This window comes from Phyllobates terribilis, unplaced genomic scaffold, assembly GCF_046119375.1.
Source record: "Phyllobates terribilis strain yellow unplaced genomic scaffold, ASM4611937v1 Scaffold_4__5_contigs__length_816908805, whole genome shotgun sequence".
NCBI lineage: Eukaryota > Metazoa > Chordata > Amphibia > Anura > Dendrobatidae > Phyllobates > Phyllobates terribilis.
In genome coordinates, this window is record NW_027362764.1 from 136,049,315 (window position 1) to 136,062,274 (window position 12,960).

A 12,960-nucleotide genomic window follows, 5' to 3' on the forward strand; every position below is an offset into this window, starting at 1 on the left:
AAGGGAATCTATTAGCAGGTTTTTGCTACCTCATCAGCAGCCGTCCTGACACTGTTCTTAGATTTAGCAATGCAGCAGAGCTGAGAGAGCTAACTCCACCCACACCACAGCTAACCCCACCCCAACAGGTTCTATATGTACACAGCTATAGACAGTGAGCTGCTTATCACCGAAGGGGTTGGAGTCGGAAGAGTGCCCGCACGCCAGCTAGTTACAGCAGTGATAATGTCCTGTTGATAAAACCGTTCGTGTAACTAAACAACAGCCTACAGCTTGACAAGTGACACATCGCTGAATTCTGTGTTTTAACCTCTACCACCTCATACCGTCCGTAGATAACATAGCAAAAATCTGCTGACAGACTCTCTTTAGAGATAACAATGAATGATAAGAGTATTATATCTGCTTACTTAGAAGGACTTCATTAGCCCGGCTGCCCACACAGAATGATGGGAGTGGAGGCGTCTGCTGACGCTCCCTTCTCCATCATCATTGCTCGCGCTGACGGCCGGAGCGGGGGCCCAGTGCGAGCAATGATGATGGATGAGGGAGCATCAGCAGATGCCTCCACCCCATCATTCTTCCTGTGCGTCTGAAATCTAAGAGCAGCGGGCGTGATGATGTCATTACAGGGCGCCTGCTGCTTTGAGATGTCCGGTGCTTCACACCGCACGCTTAGGATTCGTAGACTAGAGCATTGCGTGGAACCAGGAGAGGTGAGTACTGTATTTATTTTTTTTAAAAAATCAGTGACCGGTGGCCATAATACAGTGTGGGGTGTCCATTATATTGTATGGAGGACCACGGAGAAGTGCATTATACTGTATAGAGGATCATGGGTGTGCATTATATTGTATGGAGCACCATGGGGGTGCATTATGCTGTATGCAGGCCCATGGGGGGTGCATTATATTGTGTGGAGTACCATGGGACGTGCATTATACTGTATGGAGGACCATGGTGGTGCATTATACTATATTGAAGCCTATGGGGAGTCCATTATATTGTGTGGAGGACCATTGGGGTGCATTACACTGTATGGAGGACCATGGGGCTGCATTATGCTGTAAGGAGGACCATGGGGGTGCATTATATTGTATGGAGGACCATGGGGGTGCATTATATTGTATGGAGGACCATGGGGGATGAATTATATTATATGCAGGACCATGGAGGGAGCATTTTATTATATGGAAGACCATGGGCGGTGCATTATATTCTATAGAGGACCATGAGGGGTGCATTATACTGTATGGAGGACCATGGGGAGTGCATTATATTCTATGGAGGACTATGGGGAGTGCATTATAGTATATAGAGGATTATGTGGGGAACATTATACTATATGGAAGACTATGTGGGGCCACTATAATATGTGGGGGTCCCTTATACTGTATACAAGCAATTATACAGTGTGAAGGTTTGCGTGGGGTCCTTCATACTGTGTGGGGGCTATTATACTGTTTGGAGGGCTAGTGCTGGCCATTATACTGTATGAAGGCCCATTATACTGCATGGAGAGCTGTGTGGGTGTCACAGTTAAGGGATCAAACTGTGTTTGGGTCACCATACTTTGCCTTGGGAGTTGAGGTGGGGTACAGTAGGGTCATTATACTGTGCATGTGGAGGAATGCATCATGGGGGTATCATACCGTATTTGGCAGGCACTCTTGTTTGCATAATACTTTATGGGGGCAATGAAAGAGGGATCTAGGACTGGAAAGTTGTGAGATATGGCTAACAATTATGAAAAATTGTTTTTCGGGGTGGAGTGAGGGGGGCCAATTAGACATTCTGCTATGGGGCCCCATGATTTCTATGTATGCCCCTGGTTATGGACAGCGTAGCGCTGCGGAGCAGCATGGAAAACTCTTCAGATAATTTAAAACTATGGCCTAAAAGAGGTGCTCTCAATATCTCTCATGCAACAGAACTGAACATGATCTCGCTGCTCTCACGGCAGATAGATCCCTTCTGTGCTGTTGAGTGACCTACTGCCGCTAGAATTGCTGGGCGCTGGCGGTGACTGTCAACAGATAGTCGCATTTGTATACCATGCTCGCGTCCTTCGCTTGCTATGCAAGTGCTTCTACATAGCAATTTTTTATATTTAGAAAAGTATTTTTTTGTGTGTTTTATCTTAAAAAAAATAAAACAGAGGGTGACTAAGTCAATGTCTGCCGTACAACATGCCCAGCCACTTGGCTTAGGATATTGATCCATATCAAGTCTTCTCCAAAAGGAAAAAGACCACCATCTGCAGACAGCTGTTTCAAGGTTCTTGTCCTTCAACAGTGAAGAGTAGGGTACTAGTTGGCTGAATGAGAGAACATTGATTAAGGTCTAGAGGGTAAAGTTTTTCCTTATGGATAGTACCAAGCTTGCATGAGTAGACTTATGGGCCAGGAAGAGGGCAAGTAACATACAATTTCCCAGGGAGTACTGCTTGCCTGCCAATATTATCCACTCACCAAATGTCCCAGCGATCAAAGACTAAATGAAAGATGTATAGAATAGAAAACTCAAAAGGAATGTTTCTCATGATATTAGGATTAAAATTCCACAATACATGTCTAGATTTCTCGGGAAAAATCTACTGTCCATATACTTAAAAATAACAATAAAACAACAGTAGAAATGATAGTGTACCAGTTCCACAAGTCTTCACATCATATATGCATTCAGTTTCTGAAGAACGTACCATTTTTAACCTCTGTAATTATGTTCTGTAGTGTTGGATAGTAACTGCTTTCTTTTTCTTTCAAGATGGCAGACATTTTCTGAACAATAGGTGCTTGGAGCTACAAATGGTGAAAAAAAAAAGGATTTTAAAAAGGGTAATTGCCAAAGTGTTGATATAATACGGCTTGGGAAAGCTGAAAAAAAATAATTGAGTGATGAGTCCTTTTTCAGTGACAGGTATTCAAACAAATTACAGATCTTATAAAGGGCTGCAGTAAAGCTTTTTCTTTTTAAGTCTTTATATAACTGCATTCACATATGATCCAAAATCAGCAAGATGCAGATTTTCAGATTCGCAGCAGGCAATATGTGTCGTGATTTTACTGCATATTCTCAATGGCAACACATTATCACTGTTTCAATCTGTAGCCATAGGCATAGCGAGTAGAAACTACATGAAGAACAATGCAATCTAGTATTTTCAATTTCCTTAAATTACATTTCAGTTTGGTTGATGGGAGAATATTGTCAGTATTTAAAAAATAAATAGAAAAAAAAAGGTTAAGGTTTTGCAACTGTTTGACTGGTCGCACTTAAAGAAGTTGGCCACTACTTTTTATGATTGACTCGGTGCCCATAAGTGTTTTTCTAATTACCTTCTGCTGTCCTTATTGTCCGTGAGCGGCACTATTGCTGGCCGCTCACAGGCATCACGTGACCCCCAGCATCAGCCGGCTTTTTCTTCCGCTAATGTCACGTCAAGTGACGCGTTGACATCAGTGACGTGGTCCCCGCACCGGATACTGGGCTATGGGCGGGGTCATCCCGCGCGCCACACCCAGCATCCACAGCGCTTTCCCAATGAATGAGGAGAAGGTGGATGCTGGGTGTGACGTGCGGGGGAACCCTGCCCATAGCCCATCACTCTCCGTGGAAAGCAGCACTGAGTCACACCTGGCTGCAGCCGGAACTTGATGTGACATCAGTGGATGTCAGAGCCGGCGAACGGCCAGCGATAGTGCCACTCACAGGCAATAAGGACAGCAGAAGGTAATTAGAAAAAGACTTATGGGCAAAGGGTCAATCGATTGGGGCAATCATAAAAAGTAGTGGCCAACTTCTTTAAGAATTGTAGGTGGCACAACAATACTGCTGGCTGTTGCCGCAAATTAATTTCCGTGTGTGTACCTACATATTAATTTAGGGTTAATTTTAAACCAAAAACACCTCACCCCCTTCCGCCCCATAAAAGGGGGAAAAAAATTAATGTTTACGTTTTACTTTTTGCTTACCCATTTCAATATTCCTTTTTGGAAAGGTACACCAAATAAATATGCGGTGTGTGCATATAAATAAATTATTACATTAAATCAAGACATTTAACTGTGTAGTTTTGTTTTGCCACATCTGATTAAATTGTCAAATTAGACATAAACATGCCACACTGATATTACAGGCAGGCTGCTGGTGAATTAGCCTTTTTGTCCGTCAGGTGAACGATGACAGCATTTAGAATTTCCAGTTGATGTCATATTTTTTGGGGGCTGGCTAAGCTTGTCAAGAAAGTTTAGAAACAAATTAAACATTACTCTTGTATCCAAAATGTATCCCAAGGTGGTTGGGACACTGTCTGCGGTAATAGGGCACTGAGCCAGGGCAAACCTTTGGGTGGGAATTTCACACACAGAGGCAACTGTCAGCTGAATCAAGGATGATGATGATGATGATGATGATGATTCTGTGGTGGAAAAGACTTGGAAACCAGACAGGGGTACCAAGAAGGTGAGGTCATCAGAGGAGGTTGGTATTGGCCTCACCGAAACACAACATATGCAATGTGTGGCCATAAAATCTGCTTATTCTGAGGATAGCTCTGGAGCAGGTGATGTTGCAACATTTGTTGATATAGGAGGTGCCTGAAAGCTCTGGTAGTGGTTGTAATGGTAACAATTCCTATGTATGCAACTCGCATGTGGGAATTCTTTCCACATTTCCATAGGACCAATCAATTAGACCTCTTTCACACGTCCTGATATTTACAGTACTGGGAAAAACAGTACTGAAGATATCTATGTCCGTGTGCACCTGTGTGGCATACATGTGGCAACTGTGTACCGCATCAGTATTACATGTACCGGCGCCTGGGAATCAGTGATACACTTTGCACTGTTCTCAGGTGCCGGGTGCTGGAGGCAAGTCTCATCATTGTCCCCTGCTGGGGCTGATCTCAGCGCCAGCAGGGGACAATGTTGAGAGTTGTATTCTGCCTCCGCTGTGTCCAGCAAGTGTAAAAATAAGAATAAAATAAAAAAACACATTATACTAACCTTTACACCTAATTCCCTGGAGTCATTGTTCCATGTAAACAAGCCAAAAATAAACAGCAATATCCCTCACCTGTCCGAAGTGTAAATACTCTAGTGTCTCACGCTGTAATCCATCTGTGCAACATTTCTTCATCAATGTGTGAGGTGGCTTGAGGCGACCACACACACTGAGGAGCAGAGGAGAATGACTTGCTGCAGCAAACGGGCCCCTGAACTGCGGTGTCCTATCACTCAGTAAGCTCAGCTTGCTGCATAGAGTCATTCTCCTCTGCTCCTCAGCATGTGCGGCTGCCTCAAGCCACCACTCATGCTAAAGAAGAAATGTCGGCCAGATGAATTATGGTGTGGGACACTATGGATTATTTCATCTTCGGACAGATGAGGGATATTGTTCTTTTTTATTTTTGGTTTGTTTACAGTGGTCAATGACTTCAGGGTATTAGGTGTGACTGTAAGTATAATGTGTATTTTATTCTTATTTTTACACTTGTTGGAGACAGCGGGGGCAGAATACTACTCTCAACATTGTCCCTTGCAAGCGCCGATCGCAGAGCAAGCAGGGGACAATGATGAGAGATTCCTTCAGCTCCCGGCGCTGGGTACAGGGCTAACTGTACCACAGATTCTCAGGCGCCAGTACGTGTCACACTGATGACACATGGATATCATTCGTGCATCATCCGTGTGCATGTGTGTTAGATGTTTTGTGGCCAGTGCGGCGTGCAAAAAACGGACATGTCAGCATGTGTTGCACTGACAAGTGCGCAGACCCATTCATTTGAATGAGTTTACATGTGTACGTGTCTCCAGTACGTGTGAAAATTACCTCCACATGTACTGAAGACACTGACATGTGAAAGAGCCCTTACATTGTGCAGGCTGTGGTGTTGGAGAATAATCTGGGTACATCCTAGCACAGATCAACTAGGAACTACACCACTCCATTACCACATGAAACGGCATCACCTGCTCATGTGGCGAAAGCAAACTAGCCAGTGAATTTCCAGCTGTCCTCCTTCTCCTCGTGATCATCTTTCTGGTAACCAGTCTGCACCCAAAAGTATTACCTGGTAATTGTCACAAGCCACAGCATCATCTTCATTCCCTGATTTCCATAAATGTACTTCTCTATCCTTTTGCATTTTCAGTTCTCCTTTTGTGAGCCCAAAAACATGCATTCAGTTGTCCAAGTGCATATAAATTGTATTCCGAATAGTCAGAGTTCACCACAATTAATGCCGCACCACCTGGATTGTACTGCTTTTTGCAAAATAATCAGGCCTAATGTAAGATACCTAACAGCAATTTATTATACTAAAAGTCAATCCCTCGCAGGTTTGGGCACAAAATGCAAATTTTTTTCAACAGCAAAATTTATCATGTTATGGATGTGTGTATTTTATTTTTATACAATGTACAATGAACTCACCTTCTTTATAATTTTTGGCGAAATTTGATTTTATTGTGACTACATCTGGGGTGAATTTTTCCAGTAGAACCCTGATCATGATTGTGAGAAAGTGCAAAATTGTTTAAAATTACACAGGTGTGCAAAAATAATTAATTTCAAGAGCAGTTTTGGTTATTCCACGTAATCTTTATGTTTTTGGTGCGCTGAATCCGAAAATGACCTCCGTTTTCTCATAGGACATCACGTTTCCTGATAATTTAGGTAACTATGTTAAATAAGGCAATACCGCAAAATAAATGAAAATAGACTTATAAAATTAATTTATTACAAATTTTTCATGAAAATCATTTTTGAACTGAAAAGACCTTACTAACACTCACTAAAATCGATTTTTTTTCCTGTGAGGCTCCTCTTGGTACATTTAAGCTTGTGAGTAGCATCTGGTATGTCTCTCTCAAGCATCCAACAATAGTCTGCCTTCATTCCATCTCTTTAATGTCCTGGTAGAATCGTTCACCTTGCTCTTCACTACAGCTCCCAAGTTTTCAGGAAAGTAGTCCAGGTGGGAATGGAGGAAATGTACTTTCAAACTCATCAGGCAACCTAAAGCTTGAAATGATTTCAGCATTCGTCAGATGATCTTTTTGTAGTCAGGATTAGTGTTGAGCGAGTATGTTCTGTCCAAGTACGCTCCGGCCGAGCTCCGAGTATTTATAGCTGCTCGGTGATAAGGTTAAATCGCTCCCTGTGCATGATTTGCAACTGTTTGACAACTTTATTACATGTGAGGAATGCGTAAGAAATAGACAGACATTCCTCCCATGTAATAAAACTGTCAAACAGTCGCAAATCATGCACACGGGAGTGATTCGAGCATATCACCGAGCTCGGTGCTCGGACTGAGAGTACTCGGCGAAAGGGTTAACAGAACATACTCGCTCAACACTAGTCAGGATCTTTTTTAATGCCTAAAAATTTCTCTACGACCTCTTTAAATGCAATCCACCCTTCTTTTTGAAGATCCGTCATGGTATTGACAAACTCTTTATCAGCTATAAGCCTTCTAATGTCTGGTATGACGAACACACCTTCCTTCAATTTTGCCTTCGAGAGGCTTGGAAACTTTGTGATCAAGTATTTGAAGCATTCCCCATCTCTTGTAAGTGATTTTACGAATTGCTTCATCAAGCCAAATTTTATGTGGAGAGGTGGTAGAAGAACCTTATAAGGAGGTACCAAAGTTTCTCGGAGGACATTTTTTTTCACCGACTGTGAGCACCCTCGGCTGCGAGCACCCTCGGCTGCCAACTCTTCTTGGTCCAGTGATTTTGTCGGTCTCGACTGTCCCACAGACACAGAAAACAAGCGTATTTGGTATACCTAGCTTGTTGCCCGAGCAGCATGCACAAGACCTTCAGATCTCCAGACACTTGCCAACCGTGGTCTTTATATTTAAGTTTATGAAGAACAAATTCCAAGTTCTCTTAGGTTTCCTTCAAGTGTACGGAATGACCTACAGGGATGGAAGCGTAAAAACCGCCGTTGTGGAGTAAAACTGCTTTGAGACTTCTTTTTGAAGAATCTATAAAAAGACGCCATTGCCCTGAATCATATTAGATTTTGAATTGACCCATCAAACCTTTGACATCGATGCAATAAACTAACTTGTCTTCCTGGGCAAAATAAGGAACGAACTCCTTTTCAAGATGTCTGAGCCATGAAAAAGACACTCCTGGTAACAATAGATTCCTGCTTTTGAGCCTTGATCAGAGTAACTCAGCGGAATCTTTGGGAAGATTCAAGTCTCTTACTAAATCCTTCATCTCCTCCTGGGAAAAAAAAAAGTTGGTCTTGTATCATCTTCAAAGTCAGAACTTGATTTGTCATCTGGTTCAGATATGATTCCACCTTCATCGGAGCTAGGTATCTCTTCCACGTAGCAGGGTCCTTGGGTACTGGTATACCTGTGCCATGGGGGATGGGACGATTTGCTGAGTGAAGATTGGTGTATGAAATGGAATGCTTCCATTTAGAATTATACCCTTTCACATTGCATGAACAAAAGTCACAGTCGTCACTATGGTTCTTTTGCTCCCGCCATACCATAGGAATCCCATAAAGGAAAGCTTTTTTCTTACCCTTGAACCAATTTCGGAGGTCCTCAACACACCATCTGCACACTTTATGAGGCACCCAAATTTATCTTGATCTCTAAGTTTTAGTCCGAAGTATGCGAAGTATAGTTTTTTCACAAAGTCTGTAATACTCAACTGTTGATTCAATACTGCATATTCACCACAAATGAAACAAAAACGGGAAGGCGAATTAATACACTTCCACAAAGCCATAATTTGGGGAAACACGGTTGATGAATGAAATTCCAATGCAAGTTTCTTGAAAGCATAAGGACCTTTGCAACCAGCCAATCACACAGTACCTATTGATGCTAATGGGGAAAGAAAATAAGCTACCTGGTGATGATTCCCACCAGAGTTTGCAGAAGAACCTATAGGTTTGTGGCAAGTCCTGACGTTTAGGATTTTTTTCAATATTTTTTTCATTATCAAAACACCAAAATACATGGAAATTATATGAAAATAATCAAACAGCTTTTTAGTCACAGACCTGTGTTATCAAACCAAAATTAATTGAATTTCTTAATTGATATTTTCTTTCACAAAATTAACAATCTTACAAATAACCAAATCAGCAGTAGCACCAATTACAATATATATAAAATAATAGATCAGATGGTTTATCTGCCTGTGCAACAAAATGATGCAGATCAGCAGACAGAGTTGCACTTCCTAAACAGCCAGATTCAGACTTGCTTGCACAGTGTCATTTCTCCAGAAGATATCCTGAGCTCCAGTCCCATGGACTTCTGGGTCAACAGACTGGACCAGTGGCAAGAACTGGAGCAGATTGCTATGGAAGTACTGTGATGTCCAGCCTCCAGTGTAATGTCAGATGGTGTTCAATATGGCTAGAAGTTGGAACTTTAGCACATAATAGGGTGATGCCCTATGGAGGGAGAGTAGGAGAGTGCCGGTGACGCTCACCTGGTGGAGTTGTGACAGGCACAACTCCTATGTAGGCATGAAGAAAAAACACTGCTGCTGCTCCGTGGCTTGTGGTTAAATCCTCCAAAAAATATTGGATCCAGTTGGATAAACATGTTCTCTAGAGTGAAGATGATAAAGCTTGTTGTCACCAAGCCTTTTGAAAAATTAGCCTTATTTTAGGAGAACCCTTAAGTGTTCCTGTGGTTGTTCCCTATGTAATTGGTACCCATTTTGGGCCTTTAAAAACCCATCTGTTATCAAGTGAAAGAACCAAATGTACAAACCATGACAAAGACGCCGGTACAGCATTGAAATGCTTTGTGAATAAAAAAAAACGTATTCTTATCATCATTTCTGAAGAATTGATTTACTCCAGCAATGCTGCCCACCTACGTATTCATCCAATTGGATCCACTGTGTTTCATAGTGATATACTGTGTGCAGAATTATCAGGCAAGTTGTATTTTAGAGGATTATTTTTATTATTGATCAACAACTATGTTCTCAATCAACCCAAAAGACTCATAAATACTCAAGCTTAATATTTTTGAAAGTTGGAGTGTTTTTTTCTTTAGATTTGGCTATCTTAGGAGGATAGCTGTTTGTGCAGGTAACTATTACTGTGCAGAATTATTAGGTAACTTAATAAAAAACAAATATAATCCCATCTCACTTGTTTATTTTCACCAGGTAAACCAAGATCAGTGCACACAATTTAGAAATAAACATTTCTGACATGCAAAAACAAAAACCAAAAAAATTAGTGATCAATATAGCCACCTTTCTTTATGATGACACTCAACAGCCTTCCATCCATAGATTCTGTCAGTTGCTTGATCTGTTTTCTATCAACATTGCGTGCAGCAGCCACCACAGCCTCCCAGACACTGTTCTGAGAGGTGTACTGTTTTCCCTCCCTGTAGATCTCACATTTTATGATGGACCACAGGTTCTCTATGAGGTTCAGATCAGGTGAACAAGGGGGCCATATCATTATTTTTTCTTCTTTTAGACCTTTACTGGCCAGCCACGCTGTGGAGTAGTTGGATGCATGTGATGGAGCATTGTTTTGCATGAAAATCATGTTTTTCTTGAACGATACTGACTTCTTCCTGTACCACTGCTTGAAGAAGTTGTCTTCCAGAAACTGGCAGTAGGTCTGGGAGTTGAACTTCACTCCATCCTCAACCCGAAAAAGCCCCACAAGTTCATCTTTGATGATACCAGCCCATACCAGTACCCCACCTCCACCTTGCTGGCGTCTGAGTCGGAGTGGAGCTCTCTGCCCTTTACTGATCCAGCCTCTGGCCCATCCATCTGGCCCATCAAGAGCTCTCATTTCATCAGTCCATAAAACCTTTGAAAAATCAGTCTTAAGATATTTCTTGGCCCATTCTTGACGTTTTATCTTATGTTTCTTGTTCAAAGGTGGTCGTTTTTCAGCCTTCCTTACCTTGGCCATGTCCCTGAGTATCGCACACCTTGTGCTTTTTGATACTCCAGTAACGTTGCAGCTCTGAAATATGGCAAAACTGGTGGCGAATGGCATCTTGGCAGCTTCACGCTTGATTTTCCTTAATTCATGGGCAGTTATTTTGCGCCTTTTTTGGCCAACTCGCTTCTTGCGACCCTGTTGGCTATTTGCAATGAAACGCTAGATTGTTCGGTGATCACGCTTCAAAAGTTTGGAAATTTCAAGACTGCTGCATCCCTCTGCAAGATATCTCACAATTTTGGACTTTTCAGAGCCCGTCAAATCTCTATTCTGACCCATTTTGCCAAAGGAAAGGAAGTTGCCTAATAATTAAGCACACCTTATATAGGGTGTTGATGTCATTAGTCAACACCCCTCCTCATTACAGAGATGCACATCACCAGATTTACTTATTTGGTAGTTGGCTCTCAAGTCTATGCAGCTTGGAGTGGGACAACATGTATAAAAATTATCATGTGATCAAAATACTTATTTGCCTAATAATTCTGCACACAGTGTAGACAATTCTACTGATGCTAGGAAATGTATTCTTTTGAGGGTACACAAACATGAAACAGCTCCTAAAATAAGGCAAAATTTTTCAAAAGGCTTGAGGACAATAAGCCTCATCTTCTTCCCTCTTGAGAACACTACTCCCATTTTGCTTTCCTAAAAAAGGGGACAATTTTTTGACATCTTGAAAAAATGCTTTTGTAATTGTCTAATCCTTTTGTTATTAGAAAACCAGCTGCAGATTACAATAAAAAGGATAATTTTTCACTCTTGGTTGAGGAACAGTAACTTGTTCAACCTTCAAAACAGTACACCTGTTTTGACTCCCTAATTAAATCAAAGTGCAAAGCTCTTGATACTCCACAAACAAAGAGAATTTTTGCATCCAAACATGTGAAAATGCCACAGCTTCCTCAGCCTGCACAGCTTGTGTATAAAAAACAGCGAAGCATGAATCTGCCCAAACAAGGATAATTTTTGGACTGCTTATACAATATAAGTAGCCTACAAAATCTGAAACTGAAGTTTGTGGTTAAATAGCTTGCTGGTTACCACCACTCACCATCCGTTTTTCCCTAGCCTAGTAGGTGGAGTTTACTTGGTCATTAACAGGATGTGCTTGCATTACAAAGCTCAACATTGATTCAATAGACTCCAAGGGGAATTCAAAGTGTTATACACATATTTTCCAGGTAATTAGAGACTTCTTAATTATGTAATTTGCAGCAAATTAATTTTCATTTTTGGGAAATTCAGCAAACCCAGTGAATTTGAGATTTAAACAAGCTGCTCATTTCTAATACTGAGTGCTTCCTATCATCAGTCAGGTTCCGTATTGTTTAAAAGTAGTGATGAGCGAGTATGTTCTGTTAACCCTTTCGCCGAGTATGCTCGGGCCGAGCTCCGAGTATTTACAGCTGCTCGGTGATATGTTTGAATCACTCCCGTGTGCATGATTTGCGACTGTTTGACAGTTTTAATACATGTGAGGAATGTCTATTTCTTACACATTCCTCACATGTAATAAAGCTGTCAAACAGTTGCAAATCATGCACACGGGAGTGATTCAAACATATCACCGAGCAGCTGTAACTACTCGGTGCTCGCCCGAGCATACTCGGCGAAAGGGTTAACAGAACATACTCGCTCATCACTATTTAAAAGTGATGCTGTAAAAGTGTCAGGAAGATGTGGCTGTGGCACACGTGAATGTCTACAAATGGGAGTATCCGTTTAAATAACGAGGGAAAGGTAACAAGCAATTAACCTGTGAGGGACTCTACAAGAATAATGCATTCTCTATGCAAGGAATTTTCAAAATAATCTGTACAAAGTGTTAAACAGGATGTGACTCATAGAAAGACTAAGGATATCTTTTCCACGGTGATCTCCCTATGGATAAGCTGTTATACCAGTGAGCAAAACAATGGTGGAGAATATGGATTGACATTTATACTATAGCATTGCGATTAAGCTGCTACTCTGCAA

The 12,960-nt window shown here is 41.6% G+C and overlaps 1 protein-coding gene across 1 annotated transcript in view; it reads right to left on the reverse strand.

Annotated features, from left to right (window-relative positions):
• Positions 1 to 12,960, reverse strand: part of DNAH11 (dynein axonemal heavy chain 11) — a 481,578-nt gene that overhangs the window by 404,671 nt on the left and 63,947 nt on the right. Inside the window, exon 6 of the mRNA XM_073677778.1 lies at positions 2,702 to 2,801. Coding sequence (XP_073533879.1) covers positions 2,702 to 2,801 — 100 coding nt within the window. The remainder of the gene's footprint in view (positions 1 to 2,701; positions 2,802 to 12,960) is intronic.